This window comes from Rattus rattus, chromosome 15 (assembly GCF_011064425.1).
Source record: "Rattus rattus isolate New Zealand chromosome 15, Rrattus_CSIRO_v1, whole genome shotgun sequence".
NCBI lineage: Eukaryota > Metazoa > Chordata > Mammalia > Rodentia > Muridae > Rattus > Rattus rattus.
The window spans coordinates 63,442,814-63,462,170 of record NC_046168.1 but is presented as its reverse complement, the minus strand read 5'-3'; the positions used below and the strand labels follow the sequence as shown (position 1 = coordinate 63,462,170).

The window sequence follows — 19,357 nt, the reverse complement described above, 5'->3', positions numbered from 1 at the left end:
AGAAGGAAAATTGCTGTTAACAAAAAACATTTTCATCTGCATACAAAATTATACAAACAGAAAGTTAGGTCGGAGAACAGGGGCAGGGGTAGAAATAAGCTGGTGAAACCTTTATTTCCCAGTCATGGTGGCATACTATACCCTGGCATCTGGGAGGTAGAAGCAGGAATGTCAAAAGTCCAGCCAGCCAGGCCTCCAGTGACACCCTCTCTCATAACAACAAACAACTAGAAACCTTTACTAATTCAAAGATTTTATTGTTTTGGCAAGCATACTATTCTAGTATCTGAAAGTATAACTTGTTGTTGGAAATAGTTAGGTTTTTAGGTAGGTGGTTGTGGCACACGCCTGTGATCCAAGCACTTGGGAGGCAGGTGGGTCCTTGAGTTCTAGTCTTGTCTACAGAGTGAGTTCTAGGACAGCCAGGGCTACATACAGAAACCCTGTCTTGAAAACAACAACAACAAAATAAATAAATAGAGAAAAGGAAGTTGGGTTGTTTTCTACGCATAATACTTATGTGGTAAAAGAAGTTTTCTTTTTCACTTGAGAGGCAGGGTAGTGGTGAGATATTCTCTTTGGATCTGGTGAACTGTGGGAGCCAACATGCTTATCCTGTCCCCAGAATGCATTTCTAGAAAGATGAAATATAGAACTGAATAATAGGTATTTCTATAGATTTATCTAAAGGTAACTAATATTTTATTATAATTTCTCCCCCTCAAAAAGTTCGGCTACAAGGAAAAATAACTACGTAGAAAGTGCACATTTGTCACATGCTCTCGTGAAGCAGAGAGCAGAAGAGGAGCAAGATGACACTGCCTCTGTTCAGGGTCAGAGTCTTTTGGGTGGACTTTCCCTTCTGCAACAGGTACCAGGTATGAAATGTTAGGAAGTATTTCATGTTTATGTTTTAGTGGCTTTAATTTCCCTTTCCTTTGCTTAGCATCTGTCTTCTGCTTTTGCCCTGTGGTAACCACAGAGCTTTGGCTTGGTAGAGCTCTCTTGGTGGCTTTCATTTGCCTTGGGAACCATGCTGTTGGTAGGTGAAGCGCTTTTCTGTTCATTGCAGAGACTCCATTGCTAGTATTCTTCTCTCTTCTCCTACCAACTGAAACTTACTTCTGTATTAATATAATGGATAAATTAGAGAGTCTAAAATAAACTCTGGTTTATTAGACAGTCAAGCGTGGACTTTTAAAATACTCAAAGGTATAATTAAAAATCATTTTAAAATAGGAAAGCTACAAAGCGTGAGGCTCTGTCAGTAATTACAGCATGCTCCTGCGGTGGTTCCTGTGTGGTACTCTAAATTCTTGCTCTTTTTTTGTGCCCCTTGTGGTTCTTGAGGACAGTTTTGCTATGACCTCTGACTGGCTTTGTACCTTGCTGTGTAGCCAAGGCTCTCACTAACTTGTAGCAATCCTCCTGCCTCAGTTTCCTGAATGCCAGGATGCAGATGTGTCTCACCACACCTGTGTTTCTTCTCCTCCCTCAACTTGTTCTCTCTCTTTGTGAAAGAACTCAAAGCTGGAAACTGAAAACTATACGCTTTTGGTTTACTGCAGCAATAGTAGAAATTGAAGCTGCAGTTCAGAACTTAACCTGGTTTGAGTGTCAGAAGATTGGTGAGCAAACACGCATTTATAGTTTGAAGAACTGTTAGGTGTGTTCGTGTTCTCCTGATGCAAACTGCCAGTTCTCTATGAAGATAGAAGAGATGTGTGTCAGCTACACTTGTAAGCTGTCAAGAAAGTGGCAAAACAGCTAAAGATGTAGAAAATATTTTTTCTGTATATAAATACATGTATGTTTAAAATATAAAATATTTTCTGTTTGTATTAATTACAGACTGTATATACAGAAAGGTACTAGTATTCAGAATATATAAAGGACTTTAAAATTGGAAAGATAAATATGTAAAGGGTTTGAGTAGGCATTTCTCTATAGAAATTGTACACATGGCTGGTAAACATACAGAAAGGTACTTCATAACATGTCATCAGAGAAAAGCAAGTCAAAATCATGAGATACTGCTTCATACCCAAAATAGATATATCAAAAAGACGGAAATGGGGCTGGTGAGATGACTCAGTGGTTAAGAGCACTCGCTGTTCTCTGAGGGACCCAGATTTGATTCCTCCTGTTTATGTGGCAGCTCACTGCCATCTGTAACTCCGCTTTAAAGAGACCCAGCACCTCTTCTGAGGTCTGAGGGAACTACAAACGCGGTGCACAGACATACAGACAGACAAAACACTAATCACATAGAGTCAAAAAAACTGAAAAAGGAAAACAGCAAGCATCGTTGAAGATTTGCAGAAACTAAAGCTCAAACTTTGATGGTAGAAATAGAAAATGGTGGCTGGGTATGGGAGCACACACTTTAATCCCAGCCTGAGGAGGCAGAGGAAGGGGAATCTCTTTAGTTTGAGGCCTGAGATTCTATATAGCTTCCAGAACAGTCAGGACTATGTAGTGAGGCCCTGTTTAAAAAACAAAAACAAAAAGAAAAACCAAACCAACAACAACAACAAAAGACCCAAACTAATAATAAAAACAACAACAATGAAGAGAGAGAAAAGAAATGGTGACCTATTTTGGAAATGAGTTGACAGAACTTAAAACAATCAAATAGACTAGGATATATACTAATCAGACTTCATAATTGTGACAAATTTCTGGAAAGCCTTAGTTGTAGAAAGGATTTACTGTAGTTTGTGGTTCTGTACCCTCTGTCCGTGTTTGGCTGGTTGCATTGCTGTGGGCCTGGAGAGAGGCCAAGTCTGTGACTCTGGGTGGCAGGGAGCAGAGACGGTTCTAACTCAGGGTGCCTGGGGGACAAACTTCGTCTCACACGTGCTCAGCAGGCTGGCCACTGAGCTGTACTCCAGAACTCTCCCTGTACTTACGTATGCTGACTCTTCCTGACTTTGTAAAGTTTCCAGTGTCGTAGTGCTTCTGTATGTTTCGACTGCTTCTCTGAGTGTTCCCCTTTGTGCTCTTACCACTTGGTAAGCTTGACTCTTAGCTGGCGCTGGCGTGCAGGCCTTGTTGATGTTTGGATTGACACGTGAGGTCATTTGTTCTCCCTGTGAGCAGGTTTGTTGAAGTGAGGGAGGTCTGTCACAGCTTACTTCTGTACTTGGACTTGTCCGTCTGCTCATGTGGGAGTCATTTCTCCCCCTTTACCAAGTCTCTTATTATTAAAAGGTTAGCTTTGCAGTCTCAGAGTGATACTCAAACTTTATGGCACTGTGTAATTTATGATATCCCATTCGAATAGTTTTTGAGTTTTAGTTGACCAGTGATGGATTCCTGTATTATCATCCTGTATTATCTATTCTGTTTCAAAATAAAAACTGTTTAGTTCTTTTATTTGTTGCTTTTAAATATGATTAAGTTGAAAAACAATTTTTCCCTTCATTTTTTTTTTTTTTTGTTTTTGTTTCTTTAATAGATTCAGCTCTTGATTTTCACTTAAAATCATGGATAAATAATCAAGACCACAAGGTAAATTTTTATATATTTTCAATTTCTGGAACTCTGTGATGGAGTAAAAGTTTATATTACACACATACCCTGCTATATTGGAGTAAAAGTTTTTATTAAACACATACACACAGGCACATGCACACATACACACACAGAGAACTATAGAAGCTTGTACATAACAGAACTTTTACAGAAAAAATGGAAATTTAGTAGTGCTTGGTGGTATATTCCAATATTCCTAGCACTTGGGAGGTTGGGAAGGGAAAATTGCTCTAAATCTGAGGCCAGCTTGGGCTCTGTGGGAAGACTCTGTCTCAGCTTCTCTTCCTGCTGCTGTGATAAAAGTGCCCTTTGAAAACAAGGGAGGAGGGCTTTGTCTTCGCCCAGAGCTCTACATTCTAGTCCATGACGACTGGGGTTACAGTAGCTGAAGCTCAGTGAGCTGCTTATAGGAAACCCATAGTCAGAACACGAATGTGTGCATGCTCACACCCAGATTGCTTTCTCTACGGTTTTGTTGTTGTTTTGTTTGAGACAAGATGTCTCTATGAAGTCTTAGCTATCCTGGAACTCACTGTGTAGGTTGGTCTTGAACTCGGCCTCCCTGTGTTCTGCTCAAGAGTGCTGGGATTTTAATCTTGGATTCCCTGCTTAGGGAGTGGTGCCACCTACAGGAGGTGGCTCCTTCTGCATTTATTAATAAGGTACTCATAGTAGATAACCCCAGAGACCTACCTCCTAGGTGAGTCTAACTTCTATCAGGTTGAAACACTAATTGTTACCCTCTGCCTCAAAAACCAAAGGTAGGAGTGGTTTACCTTTAATGATGAGGAGAGTCAAATACAGTTCTGTCTGGATGTGGTTGTGTACACTTTTGAGTCCATCACTCCAGAGGCCAGCAGATCTCTATATCTTCAAGCTTGTTCTACATGTCAAGTTCCAAGCCAGCCACATAGTACAGCCCTGTCTCAAAAATAATAAAGTAAAGGTTCTGGCACTAACGTGTGTCTTTATTGGACTAGCTGAGTCCCGTCCTGTGTAAATGTAGTCACATTAACATGCTGTGGTTTTAATCTCAATATTAGACACATTTTGCATGGTTTTAGTATATATTTAACATTAGTGTGAAACAAATGGGACAAGGGCTGGGCTGTCACTGTTTGTGGTAACCCGCTCATGCCCTTTAGTGTTGGCTGGTCCTTGGGTGGGAGAGAAGAGAAATAGGTAGTTCTAGATAATGATAGGGGAGATTGCCTGGATTAAGGGTACTTACTCCGGCTTCCGCAGTGCATTCACTTCCTGGAGCAAGCCTTGTATTGCCTGCGTTCAGTTGTGTGTACGTTGACCACGTTACTGAATCTGTATGCTGTGGGGGTAGTTTGATAGTGCCCTGCTCTTTGACTAGTGGGTCAGAGCAGGGGAGTAGAGTAGGGCAAGAAGGGATGGTACTCGTCCATGGAAAACAATTCTGCATTGACTAACGTGCATCTTTCATTTTTTTAACTGCATTGCAGATTAAATACTTGTTCTTTTTTGTAGCCTTGTACCATTTGTTTCCTTTTAGATTGCCATGCCTGATGCTAAGAAGTATCTCGAAGCCAAGAATCCAAACAGCGATTTCAGCCATACCAGCTTCTTAGACAATGAGAAACTTTTAACACTGTCAAACTTGGACGATTCCTCTGGTACTACAGAATGAGCGATGCTCTCTGCTTTTCTTTGCCACGTCACTTTCTGTCTGTATTGCAGTAGTTAGTACATTTTTGGTCATTTTCTCCTTTGTCTTTCCCTTCTGCCTGTAACAAGACTCTCGACTTGTTTTGCTTTATTTTGTTTTTTTGAGATAGGGTTCCTCTGTGTAACAGACCTGGCTGTTAACTAGGCTGTAACCTTGAACTCTGTAGATCAGGCTGGCCTCAAACTCAGAGATCCACCTGTCTCTGCCTCCTGAGTGCTGGGATTAAAGGCCTATGCCATCATTCCTGGCTTTCTGCTGACTATTCTGAGTAGCAAGATTTATGGTTTTACTTTTTTTCAGACAGGCTCTCACTATGTAGGCTTGTCTAGAACTCCCTAGGCAGCTTAGGCAGCCCAGAAACTCATAGAGATCTGCCAGTCTCTGCCTCTGAGTCTTGCCGTTAAAGGCATTGTTTTTGTTTAATTGTCGAGAGGAAAGTTTATACCGTGTAGTTCACACTAGCCTTGAGTTCAGGATCCTCCTGCGTCATAGATAACTCTATCCGTCAATCTCTCTCTGTCTTGTTTCTTTTCTTCTGTGGTCTGACCTCCTGCATGTTAAACAAGCACTCTACCATTGTATCCTAAACCCTCCTCCCTTCCCTGATTGCTTTCTTTTCTTTTCTTTTTTTGAGACAGACTCTCATGTTACTGTAACCATCCTGAAACTTGTTCTCTAGATCAGGGTGGCCTTGACTTTCCAAACTTTTTCCTTCCTTCCTCTCTTTCTTTTTTTTTTTTTTTTTTTTTTTTTGGAGCTGGGGACCCGAACCCAGGGCCTTAGGCTTAGGCAAGCGCTCTACCGCTGAGCTAAATCCCCAACCCTCCTTCCTCTCTTTCATTTATTATTTAATGTACATGAATGTTTTGCCTGCATGTATGTTTGTTTGAGGGTGTCAGAGCCCCTGGAACAGAAGTTACAAATAGTTGTAAGCTGCCATGTGGGTGCTGGGAATTGAACCCAGGTCCTCTGGAAGAGTAGCCTGTGCTCTTAACTGCTGAGCCATCTTTCCAACCCTGTTCCTACATTCTAAGTATACGCCGCCTCATCTGGCTTTACAATAGTTTTCTTATGCTTGGCATTAAAATAAAATTATATCATCTATTACCCTGCCATGTTTTATCAGCCCTTATGATTAAAAATTACGTGTAGTTCAGTTTTTACTTGAAAACCTATCTTATTTTCCATTTTTCTTTATTAATAGATGATGATATTAATGATGAAGAATTTTATGATGATCATTTAGAAGCATATTTTGAACAACTAGCCATTCCAGGCATGATATATGAAGCAGGAGGCCAGGAGTCACCAGAAGATGTTTTTAAGTTCCCTATAAGTGATTCCAGTCAGGTATGTTCTAATCTTTGTTTTTGTTTTTGTTTGTTTTTATGAAGAAATTTGACCTTGTAATCACTGACTTATTAGGGTTTTTTTTATGTTGTTTTGTTTTGAGATATGGTTTCATGTAGACCAGGCTACAACTCACTGTGGAACTGAGGAGGACCTTAAACTTCTCATCCATCTACCTCCACCTCCCCAGTTGCTAGGATTAGAGTTCCATGACACCATACCTGGTTAAGTTGATGGACATTTTATTTAACTTCATAGTAATCTCTCATGTTTGTATGATACCAGATTTTCAGAAGAAAATTGTTGACCTCTGAAAAATACTGAAAAAATATAAAATTACTATTTCTGTCGTTTGTGTCGATTGTAGGTATTGTTGGCATCACTGTCACACATTTTCTTGGCTTTCAGCATCTGATGTCATGCATTTAGCTATTCCTTTGAAAAGTTCTTTAACCTAGTTTGTAGTCATTAGTAAAGCACATGGCTGGGTGTGGTGCTAGAGGTGAGAGGGTTGGGACTTGAAAGTCAGTTCAGCAGTATAGCTGAGTTCACACCTGCACATACGGGACACATGGGAACCTGTCTAAACATTAAAAAGAAACAAAAAACCCAAAGCAAACATTGTTTTTAAACCTTGCTCAGGGATGTTTTCATGTTAGACTTTTCTTTGTTCTGATGCCACCTGGCTTTTCCTGTCTTGGAACATGGCAGGCATTTCTGACGCCTTCCTTTTTTTTTTTTTTTAAATTTATTTTATTCTATGTATATGAGTTACACTGTAACTGTCTTCACATACACCAGAAGAGGGCGTTGTTTTCCATTACAGATGGTCATGAGCCACCATGTGGTTGCTGGGAGTTGAACTCATGGCCTTTGGAAGAGCAGTCAGTGCTCTTAACCGCTGAGCCATCTCTCCAGCCCCACCTTCCTTTTTTAATCTGTATATTTGTGTGTCTGTGTAGCTTGGCTCGCCTCCCCTCCCTTCCTCACCTCCACTGAGATCGACTTACCAGTCTAAGGCTGTATTAATTGTTTGCCCGCTAGACCTCACAAAGCAGCTTAAAGAAGGATTATTTTTGTTTTTAAAGATTTATTTATTTATTATATATATAGTGCTCTCCTGCATGTATGTCTGCAGGCCAGAAGAGGTCACCAGATCTCATTATAACTGGTTGTGAGCCACCATGTGGTTGCTGGGATTTGAACTCAGGACCTCTGGAAGAGCAGACAGTGCTCTTAACCACTGAGCCATCAAGAAGGGCTGTTTTGGCAAGTGATTTGAGGAGATGCAGTCCTTCACTGGACGGCTTTTTTCTTCTTCTTCTTTTTTTTTTGTAGTCCTGGGTGTCTTGGAACTTACACTTTAGACTAGGCTGGCCTTGGACTCAGAGATCCACCTACCTCTGCCTCCGAATGCTGTAATTAAAGGCCTGCACCACCTGGCCCCCTGGCTCACTTCTTGAAGGCTTTCATTTATACTAGTTTTATGCAGCTTGTCACACTAATGGGTTTGCTTTTGTAGAGACTTTTAGTGGTAACTACAAATGTGAATTTACAGTTCTGTCTTGTTACCTGATGCACAGAGAGGCCTGCTTTTGGTTTGTCAGTCTGTTGATGTGCGATTGCTAGGACCACATTTGTTTAAGGTCTGATCATTTATTTGTTACTTGTCTTTGACTGCACTCAGAATAAGGAAGGGTAGCATCTCTTTCCTGGCAGTTGGTTCCTGGTGTCTTTCTTTGGCTTTTTTCATTCTCTTGGTCAAAAGTTGAACATGCTCTGCCGCCTCTTCTGCCTTTTCTCAGTGTGCGGTCTCTTCAGAGCAGGGCATCGGTGTTTGAGTTGGAGGACAAGTTGAGTCAGTGACAGGATGCCGAGTCTGGGTGCCTTGGCCCTGGGCTTCTTACTTTGAGGCTTTCTGACAGTATATTGGCAGACAGACCCAATCTGTCTTTAAAAAGATTGAAAAGCTTCTGGATTCTCCCAGTTCATTTGGACCCCAGCTGAGAGGGCACATTAGTATTTGTCAGTCCATGTATCCCTCTCTTCTTTATTTTATCTTTTTAAGTTGTGATAACCAAGTTGAGAACTTGGCATGCCCACAGCTCATCTGAGAAGAGTCGAGCCTGAGCACGTTGTACAGTTGGGCTTTGGAGATGCTTAGCTTTGGCTCGTCTGTAGTCCAGGATACACCAAGTACTCTGAGGGCATTGACTTACCAATGAGCATTTGAAAGCAGTTGCATGGCTTTGATCATTAAATGTTAAAATGAGTGTGAACCTAAGCTTACTGATGTTTCACTAATAATAATTCTTAAAGGAATGTGGAGCAGAGGCTGTTCTGATGAGGAGGCTGCATGCTGTGGATGAGGTTCTCAGATCTACTTATCATCACTGCACAAATGAAACAAAAGGTGGCTTCGACCCAGCGGACTACATACAACAGGATTCAGAATCTCCCCAGCAAAACAAGTATTTGGCTCCAGATTTAGGAACAGTCCTGAGTGTGGATAGATGCTTAAATACAGAGACTCCTACAGTGTCTATTCAAAGAGATGGGAACATTGCATCTTCGGATGCTAATGGCGACAATGGAATTATTTCTCCTGATACTGTTTGGTCACCAACTTGTGAAAGGAGAGCATGTGAATTTTACAAGTCCGGTGCAAAGACTAATGACGGTAAGTAGACTATTTGACATTAAATGGAATTAGGGAAGTGTGTAAGGTGCTTAGGCTAAGCTTCCACATAGAACTCTGATTATTTATGTTGAAGTATTTAAATGTTTTTATGGATTTCAAAAATATTCTTTAACATTTTTTATTCATAAACAGTATATTTTGAGTATGGCCTCCTCTCCCCTCTCTTCATTCTCTCTGCCGCACTTCTAGCTCTGCTTCTCATTTCCCTTCAGAAAAGAGCAGGTCTCTAGGGATGTCAGCTGCGCAGGCCATCAGAAGGCACAGTACTGGGCACAGAGCATCTCAGGGCTGGACAGGCAGCCCATAGGAGGAACAGCGTCCCAAAAAAGCAGGCAAAAGAGTCAGAGACAGCCCCACTCGAGCTGTTAGGAGTCCCAGAAAAACCTCAGGCTAAACATGTGGTCACATTCACCCCTCTACCCTCTCTTACCCTCTACTCCTACAAAGTCCTCCCCCCAAGACCCCATCCCACCTTCATGTCTTGTTTGGTTTTGTTTTTTGTTCCTCAGGGTTTGATCAGAGCCAGTAAGCATGGTTGTGAGCTTGTTCTCTGAAGTATAAGTAACTCCCTAGTAGCTACATTACTAAAGAAAACTTCCTCTTCCCCTCGCATCAGCCCTTGAGTGACAGAGGTTCCCCTGGGTAGCACAGGACCCCATGAGCTTCTCCTGATGTTATTAGGGGTTTTAACGATTTTTAAAATATACTAGTATTGCATGATTGTTGCTCAGAAATAATAATGTTAAGCAGACATCTAGTGCAAATGTACCTTTCTTTCCCCCCATTATACCTCATTCTTATAAACTTGTAGGTAAACTTGTCTTGTTGCCATCAAAGGTATTTCTCTTTTTGGGGAAATGGATTTTCCTTTTTTAAAACAATTTTGAGGAGACTATTGTTAGATACGTTAGTTGTTAAATGCATCCTTCAATGGTTTTGGAATTTACTCTTTTAGATATAGATCTCTCACAGAATGTAGTCTACCAAAATGAGGATGGCAAATGGGTCACTGACCTTGCCTACTACACATCTTTTATTGATCAACAAGGTGTACAGATGTCTCCAAATAATGAAATGAATGAAGACTTCAGATCTGGTTGTAAGTATGGAGATAACCTCTTTTATTGTGCCAGAATCTTTGTTTATGATGATGGTTTGAATCTAGTTGGCTTGTCAATCATACAAAATCCCTTCTGAAATTGCATTCTGAAAATTCTTTAATACAAGGGATGTAGCAAACAGTTAAAAGGTTTGGTAGAAGGAAACACATTCAGTACCTCTTCTTGTTGTTATAGCAACTGAACTTTAGGGGAAGAGGACTGCTGTAGTGTTTAACCAGTGGAGAAGTTAGGTGACAAACGAGATTATTATTTTAGGTTAGCTGATAATTAGGTTTATATTTTTCTAAAAGTCTGAAATTCTTCCTCTTTAATGTCCATGGATGATTTTTGAGGGGTAGAAAAGGCAACACTAGCGCATTGCAGATTAAATGGGAGATTCCTTAGAAAAAGGACTTTGAAATATAATAGACAGTATTTGAGGTATCAGGCCAGTGGAGTAAACATTGTGTGACGTTTAACTCATGCGAGCGAATTAAGGTTCCTCTGTTACCTTCCTGTGGGCTGAGTTTCCTCCTCCTCCTTTCTAGGCTGTTAGAGTTGGTAGGCTGCTGCTTCACGTCTTGCCGTGGAGTTTTAGCTCTTCAGCAGTGACTCACAGAGACTCGTCGACATGCCTTGTAATATTTGCATCTGGTTCTGGGGCCTCCAGGCTCCTCACGTTGAGCGTGCTCCTCTGTTTTGGCGATTGCTTCAGCAGACACACACAGCAGCATTCCGACAGAGTTGCTGGCTGAGTTGGGCACTCTGATTCTCCTGACTAGGAGAACTGTGTCTGTTCTTCTTTGTCTCTCAAGTTTTTAACATGAGACTGTCTACTTGTCCTAAAGGACAGTTTGAATCTAATTAGTCCTTTGTGGGTACGTGAGAGAGCCGTGTCCTTGTTTGGGTCATGAGTGAACTTTCCCTTCGGATTCATTCTTCACAATCTTGAAGTAGCAGGCGGAGGCCTCAGACAAGCAGGCCAGGCCCTGGTCTCACGTATGTTTAAAATCCCCTTCTGTAGAGCTCAGCATTCTGGTCTCCCTGGCCTAGAGCCTAGGATGTGTGATCAGGCACCTCATACCCTCATGAGAACAAAGGCTCTCCTGAGGGTCTTTACGGTCAGATAGGAGACCTGTTTCCTGTTGTGTTGGGGTGTGGGACTCTGACCACACAAGTACACGGGCAATCTAGCAGTTGTCTTTGTAACTAACTTGTAAAGAGGCTTTTCAGTCAGATAAAAGCCTGGGTATACATAGACAGCTTTCTTTCTTCTTTTCTTTTTTAAAGATTTATTTTTGTTATTTTTTAAGTTCTATGCATGTCTGTATAGGTTTGTACACATGAGCGCAGGTGCCGACAGAGAAGTTGGATTGCATTTGAAGCTGGAGTTAGAGGTGATTGTGAGTCACCTGATAGCGGCTTGAACTCTGGTCCCCAGACGAGTGGTACATGCTGCTAACCACTGAGCCATCTCTCCAGTTCTAGACAGATTTCTCTCTCTCTCTCTCTCTCTCTCTCTCTCTCTCTCTCTCTCTCTCTCTCTCTCTCTCTTTTCTCTGGCCTCAAACTCACAGAGGTCTACCTGCTCTGCCTTCCTTGTGCTGGGATTCAAGGCTATGCCATCACACCCTCTCAGATAAAATTCTTAATTTGTGTGTGCTCAACATTTTAAAGCTTAAATTAATCAGAGCCTTGCTTAATTTCAAGAATGAGTATTTATTTTATTTGTGTATGTGAGCATTGTATGTATGATGTGTGTGTGCATATGTGGATAGACACACAACGGTTGCATCTTGTGCGTCATGTGGATGGGGATTGGGACAACCTCAGATGTTTGTCTTTTTTTTTTTTTTTAAATTTAGATAAGGGTTTCTCTTACCCTCTTATTCACTTCTGAGCTGGCCCATGAGCTTCCAGATTTTCCTGTATCCCTGTTGCAGCACACAGGGATCATAGACATGTTTGCTGCTGTGTCTGGCTTTTTTATGGATATTTGGGATTTGAACTTAGATATTTCTGCTTGCATGGGAAGTGCTTTATTTACCCACTTAGCCATTTCATGAGTCTGGAACTTTCCTTTTCTTTTTCTTTTTTTTTTTTTTTTTTTAAAGATTTATTCATTTATTATATATAAGTACACTGTAGCTGTCTTCAGACACACCAGAAGAGGGCATCGGATCCCATTACAGATGGTTGTGAGCCACCATGTGGTTGCTGGGAATTGAACTCAGGACCTCTGGAAGAGTAGCAGTGCTTTTAACCACTGAGCCATCTCTCCAGCCCCCGGAACTTTTCTTACTATGGATAGAAGTCTTGCTATTGGCTAGGTTGTTGTCATTGCTCTGGGCTTAAGTGATTCTTGTCCCTCAGCTTCCTGAATGACTGGGCACATGCTATCCTGCTTGCCCTCAGTTGGAATCACTTGTAAATACTTTCCACAAATCAACTAGGGCAGATTTTCACAACTGAAATCAGTCACAGTGGTGTGCATTTTAACGGAAATTTGACAACCTTACATACTTAATATAATTGTATAAATCATGTGAATGGAAGCTTTACATACTTAATTTGTATTTCATGAACTAGGGAGTTGGCCTAAAGGATAAAAATGCTTGCTGTACAACAGGAGCATCTGTATTCCAATTCCCAGTGTTTGTGCAACACCTGGGTCGGAAGGCAGTTGGAGGCACGCACTTGTAACCCCAGTGAGGGCTGGGTAAAATGGGCAGGTGCTAGGGCTTGACAGGATACTGGAGAAGTGAACTTCAGGTTCAGAGAGACTTTTCTCAAAAATAAGAGTTAGAGCACTAGAGAAAGACACCTAAAGGTGACTTGTGGCCTCTACAGCTGACAGGTATACCTGCAGGGGTACACCTCCCCCATATATGCACCCGTCCCCATAACAAAGTGTTTTCTTATTATTTCATTTTTAAATTTGCTTTTTGTGTATGCTAATATAAATGTAATTATATAAACTTGTTTTTCTTTAAGCTGACGCATTGGATTTAATTGCAAAAGATGAAGAAGAATTCAATAAAGAACATCCATTTATACAGGTTTGAAATTACTTGTTCCAACCTAAATTTAAATTCTTCTTGTATTAATTTAAATTTAGATAAAAAAAAAACTCCCCATAGCAGTTAGTATAGAATTACTTTAAATTTTTTTCATGTATAGTATCTTTAACTCATTTGTTCTGTTACTAGCTGAAAACTGGTATGCTAAAATATATCTTTGTAAGGGAATTAGGTTACAGGCGTAGAAGTTACCTGGTACATAGAGCCTTCATTTTCAGTGCTGTACGCAGTAGCAAAAACAACAGAACAAGAACTGACCTTTTTTGTTTGTTTATTGAGTCCCGTGGGAGGGCTGGGATGTGTGGGCTGGCACATGGGTAGAGGTCAGAGGACAACTTTTGGGAGTTGATTTTCTTCTTCTACCATATGTCCTGGGGACCAAGGTGATGTTGTCATTGTCTGGCTAGTGGCCTAACTTTTAAAAAAGAATTTTAAAAAGTTACTTTTGGTTATGTAAATATGTGCATAAGTAGGTCACTGCCGAGGCTAGTGGGACACATCTCTCTGGAGCTATAATTGCAAGCAACCACGAACCCTCAGCTAGTTGTGGGTGCTGGGTCCTTTATAGGAGATAGTTCACACTCCTGACCACTGAGCCATTTCTCCAGACCCTAAACGTATCTTTAATTTACTTAAAATCATTTCTAAAATTTCCATGGATATCTCTTTGCTTTTAAAAAATCTGGCTTATAGAAAGTAATCCTATTGTGTGTGGTAAAGATGTGTATATTCTAATGTGTGACAGTGTTTGATTAAGTAACTTATTGAGACAGTCCATATTGTAACACAGATACAAAAATACTTCTGTAGTTACTCATCCTTAAGTCTCTATAAATGTTTTTTACCACATTTTGAAAAAGTTAGCTTTTAAGTTTTCCTAGTTTCTTTATTTTTACTTTCACACATTAGAAAAATAAGAAGTCTTGTTGAGGAAAAAAAATGAAACAATAACTTTATTTTTTTCTAGGATGAAAAAATAGATGTTCAGAACACTTCGGCGGCACTTGGCGATGCATCCTGGGTAGCAACAGTTAATTACCATTTATTGAGAAAATCACTTGGCACATCAGAGTTTGATAAAGACGATGGCAGCTATCTACGCCTGTCATTAGGAGAGTTCTTTGCAGAAAGATCTGAAGCTCTTGGTTGCCTTGGTGGTGGTAAGGATGTGAAAAGAGTAAGTATGAAATGTGTGGGAAGTGGCGAAATTCACTCAAGTCCATTGTGTGTTGCTGGACCACAAGACCCACTTGGAAATGGCTGGGGTCCTCATGTCCCCTTCAAGGACATGCACTCAGTGACACAGCTTCTTTTATTAGGAATCACCTCCTAAAGTTCCACCACCTTCCAGGAGGGCCACACTGCTCACTACTTCCTTAGTGCATAGGCTGTGGGCCACTCCAGGTCCAAACTGTGGCCCAATATAATGAACTCACGGAAGTCAGAGGAAGTGAGATCCCCTGGAGTTGAAGCTACATGAACTGTGAACAAGAGCTGTCACGTGGGTGCTGAAAATTGCCGGGTCCTCTGGAAGAGCAGTCAGTTCTTTTAACTGATGAGCCATCTCTCCAGTCCCTAAATTAATTTAAAAAAATTATGTGTATATGCATGTGTCTGTGTGTATGCATTTGTGCACATCCATATAGTGCCTGTAGGGGTCAGAAGGGGTGTCAGACCTGGGGCTGGAGTTACAGGCGGTTGTGAGCTGCCAGATTTGGTGCTGGGAACCAAACCTGGGTCCTGGGCAGGAGTTACACACACTTTTAACTACTGAGCTGTCTCTCCAGCCCCTCAGAACCTAAACATGGAACTGTGCTTTTGAACTGTCTGATCCATATAGTGAATAAAAAAATGAAATGCTTGAAAGAGGTGGGTTGATTGGGCTTTTAGAGACTATGAAATAAATGGGAAAATAACCATTCCTTTTGTATCATCTTTATTTTAAACAGTGTCTCTGTAGCCCAGGTTGGCCTTGAACTTGTAGTTTTTTTGTCTCATCTTAGTCTGTATTCAATTGTACTCATGTGACATTACACTTGGCTGTAGGTTGATGTCTATATGCAGGTGAGGGCTGGCATAACGGGATAAAAGGTTCTGCCTTTTAAAAAAAATTTACTGCAACACTTGGCTCTGAACTCTTTTTCTTTTCTTTCTTTCTTTTTTTAATATAGGGAATGTAGCTAGCTCTGGCTAACCTGAAAATTGTAGAGTAAGCTGGGCTTGAAGTCATAGACTTGTCTTGCCTCCTAAGTGGATGTTGGGATTACAAGCAGGTGTCACCATGCATGGCTTTCTGACCTCCTTCCAAAACAGATGAACATAGCATTAGATCTTAGGAAAAGACGTCTGACTCAAAGGTTTTGTTTTAGTACTGTGTAATTTCATATATTTGGCTTACTGGGTCCAGGGAAGAAACTTCCAAATGAGTGTCAGCTAGAATCTTAAGCCATATTTTAGATCTGTGATAGGAAGGCCATGTAAGAAAAGTGAAAACTCAGTTCTCTTTAGTAAGCTTCTTGAACCTAGATCTTTCTGGAACTGAATGAAAGGCAGTGGGAGCATGCTTACTCTCAGGACACCTTTTCCTCAGGTTAGTCTGTAGAGCAGGACACGCTGTATTTAGTTTCTCCAACATTTTTACCAGCCCCATTCAGGAGAGCACCAGTGAACAGTGAGTGCTCGTGACGGTGGCTGAAGGACTGACAGAAGTGCCGCTTCTGACTTGTCTCTGACTTTATAGGAAGGCTTCCTTAACAACATCAGCTACAGTGGTTAAACGGTAGCTGTGACTGAAGAAGGGTGTTGTCTGAGCGTCTCCTCTTCTCCCCATGGTCTTTCCATGAACAGACAGGTGCTATCATGGATAACCAGCCCAAAGGTTCTCTCTGGACTCTTAGAGTTTGCCTCTAGTTTTTTGATGTTAAATGGCAAGAATGAAGTCACTTGGATGTTTTAGTAGTAGTAGATAAAGTAATCTAGAGCTTTTCAAAGGGGTTGGAAATTAAGGAAAATTAATTTGTGTTTAATTATTTTTGCAGCCATCATTTGGTTATTTTATTAGATCACCAGAGGAGAGAGAACCCGTTGCGTTAATAAAATCTGATTTGTCAAGAAGTAATTTGGAAAAAGAAGTAACTCATCTTCGCCATGGTTTCTCTTCAGGTATGGATTAAATGAAAGACTTCAAGGAGCCTTTGTCTTAACTTGTAATTGTGTGATCATGTTCTCTGGGTGAAGATGTATACATTGCTTTATAAGATCTCCACATGGGTTGTAGATTTGATTTTTTATTTTTTCACATTCCCCTTTCAATTGAAAGTAGTGAAGAGAGATAAAATTCACTCAAACTTTTTTTTTTTTTTTCTTTTTTCTTTTTTTTCGGAGCTGGGGACCGAACCCAGGGCCTTGCGTTTGCTAGGCAAGCGCTCTACCGCTGAGCTAAATCCCCAACCCCTCACTCAAACTTTTATATAAACTACTATTGCAAGTGTGAATATTTAAAATGATCTAGTAAAATTTGGCTTATTAAATTATTACTGTTAAAGAATAATAGAAATTGTATTTTATCCAGAGAGATTTTAAAGAGATGCTTTGAAATTTAAAGTAGACTACATATAACATTCCTGTAATATCTATAGAATTCTTTTTCTTTTTTGAAGCAGGGTTTCTTTGTGTATCCCTGGCTTACCTGCACTCACTCTGTGGACCAGGCTGGCCTTGACCTCAGAGATCCTAAAGGTGTGGGCTTCCACTCTCAGCTAATAGGAAATGTTTTAAGTTAGACTTTCTTGGTTAGCTAAGTTACTGAGCTGTTCCTTTTTGCTAATCCAATATCTTTTGCTGCTTGGTTATGAAGTTGACTAATAGTGTTCCATCCTTTTTAAAATTATTTTATTGTAAGTATCTGTCTGTTTTGTCTGTCTATGTATCTGTACCATGTTCATGCCTACCTAGTGCCCATGAAGCAACTGTGTGTGCTAGGGATCGAATCCAGGTTCTCTGGAAGAAGAGCCAGGGCTTTTTAACCGCTGAACCATCTCTACACCCCCAGGATGTGCCTGTATTCCAATACAGGACGAAGGATAAAGAGCCTGGGTGTAGTTCATTTTTTTAATCTTTCTGAAGAAGTATATAATTTTGAAATCAATTTTTGAAGCCCAAATATATTAAATTAGTATATATTCGTAATTTAGGGGAGATCAAAATCCACAGACGTCCTTCAGAGTCTGTCCTTTGTCCAAATGTCTGTCATTTAGACATTCTTACTGAGGCCAACCTAATGTTTACAGTACAAGGATATTGTTTTTCCTTGGCATTTAATCATTTTGACTGGTACTTTCTTTTCAGATTATTTCAAAGGGGTAATGCATGCCTTTAAATGGAATATTGTGTTTATTTCTTATAGGAGACTTGAATGAAAAGTCCCGGGCACAGCTAAGTGAAGGATCAGTCACACTTGAAGCTGAAGAACTGCAGAGAACATCCCAGGTGGATGAAGACGACAGGACACTGACTGCCAGCAGAAACCAGACAGAGGTAGCCCAGGCTCTCCCTAAAGGGCATCTTAGATTACCTTGCTGTGGTTTTCAAATAAGGTGGCCCAAGGTCATCTGTGGAAAATGTGTGCCCTTATTTTTCTGGCTTCAGTTTTATTACAGTGTCCTTTAAATGAGAAACATTTTAAAATTAGTTTATAAGGTACACAGACTTACAGTGAATGTATTATCATAGTTTGCGTGTCTCAGATCAAGAAAAAGCACACTGAGGTGTACAGAAACTCTTTGTTTCTTCCCATCTGATGTCCTTCATGACTTGGCTAGTAGGCAGACTTCAATATTTACCTTCAGAATCGTGAAAAGAAAGAAAAGAATGAAAAAAAATAGAGACTACGGTCAATAATTCAGAATTCTTTAAAAAAATTCTTCTAACCGTGTTCCAGCACTGGCTCTATTGAGGCCTTAGCTGCTACTCAAACTGACAAGTTGGACTGCTTTTTACTGCCTTGTTGCCAGCTATCTGAGCGTGAAAGGCCGCAAGCCGTGGGTGCTGGCTGTCCCACATCACAGGCATGGCAGGTGGCAGCCCAGACTGAACCAGAGCCTCACTTGGACATGAGTATTAGCCAATGTAATAAAAGCCTACCTTGCCTAAAGTGTATCTTTTTTTGGGGGGGGGGGTTCTTTTTTTAGGAGCTGGGGACCGAACCCAGGGCCTTGTGCTTCCTAGGCAAGCGCTCTACCACTGAGCTAAATCCCCAACCCCACCTAAAGTGTATCTTTTTCTGCTTACAATGGCTTGGAATGGAAGTGCATGGTTTCCTGCTTCTAATAAAATCCTTTAAAAGCAAAAAAAAAAAAAAAAAAAAAAAAAAAAAAAAAAATTCTTCTAAACAGTATTTATTACTAGTGTACTAGTAATATTAGTTATAGAATTGAACTCTAATTCTTGCCTGTTTTTAACTTTGTGTAAAGACTCACAGCATGCATTCTTTTTCTTTGTCTGTTTTTGCTTTAGTTTTTACTTGCTAGAGGAACATATAGACAGTCATTTTCTGTAGAGTGCTGTGTTCTGTTACATGAGTGTTAGCGAATGTTTGGGATGTTTATGTGCTGAAACGACCTAGTACCTTTGTCTTGTTGCCTGACCCACACCACCACCCCTGTTCTGTGTCGGTCTCTGTTGAGTGCAGCTGGTGGTTCTCACATGAGGTCTGACTTTCACTGAAGCACCTCTGGTGTAGACAGTACCGTTGTCTCCCAGTGGTCTGCGATAGTTTCTGCTGACATATGTCTTCTCCTCACAGAATGGTATTCCTAACCATTTGAGTGGCTCTGTGGTGGGACTTCTTTGTTTTCATTTGTATTCCTCTGATTGCTAATGGAATTAAGCACTT

The 19,357-nt window shown here is 40.6% G+C and overlaps 1 protein-coding gene across 1 annotated transcript in view; it reads left to right on the top strand.

The window, feature by feature from the left end:
- Positions 1-19,357, top strand: part of Cep192 (centrosomal protein 192) — an 82,744-nt gene that overhangs the window by 4,858 nt on the left and 58,529 nt on the right. Inside the window, exons 5-14 of the mRNA XM_032886256.1 lie at positions 730-878; positions 3,461-3,513; positions 5,060-5,180; positions 6,438-6,583; positions 8,903-9,263; positions 10,240-10,383; positions 13,379-13,443; positions 14,432-14,641; positions 16,503-16,626; positions 17,870-18,000. Coding sequence (XP_032742147.1) covers positions 730-878; positions 3,461-3,513; positions 5,060-5,180; positions 6,438-6,583; positions 8,903-9,263; positions 10,240-10,383; positions 13,379-13,443; positions 14,432-14,641; positions 16,503-16,626; positions 17,870-18,000 — 1,504 coding nt within the window. The remainder of the gene's footprint in view (positions 1-729; positions 879-3,460; positions 3,514-5,059; positions 5,181-6,437; positions 6,584-8,902; positions 9,264-10,239; positions 10,384-13,378; positions 13,444-14,431; positions 14,642-16,502; positions 16,627-17,869; positions 18,001-19,357) is intronic.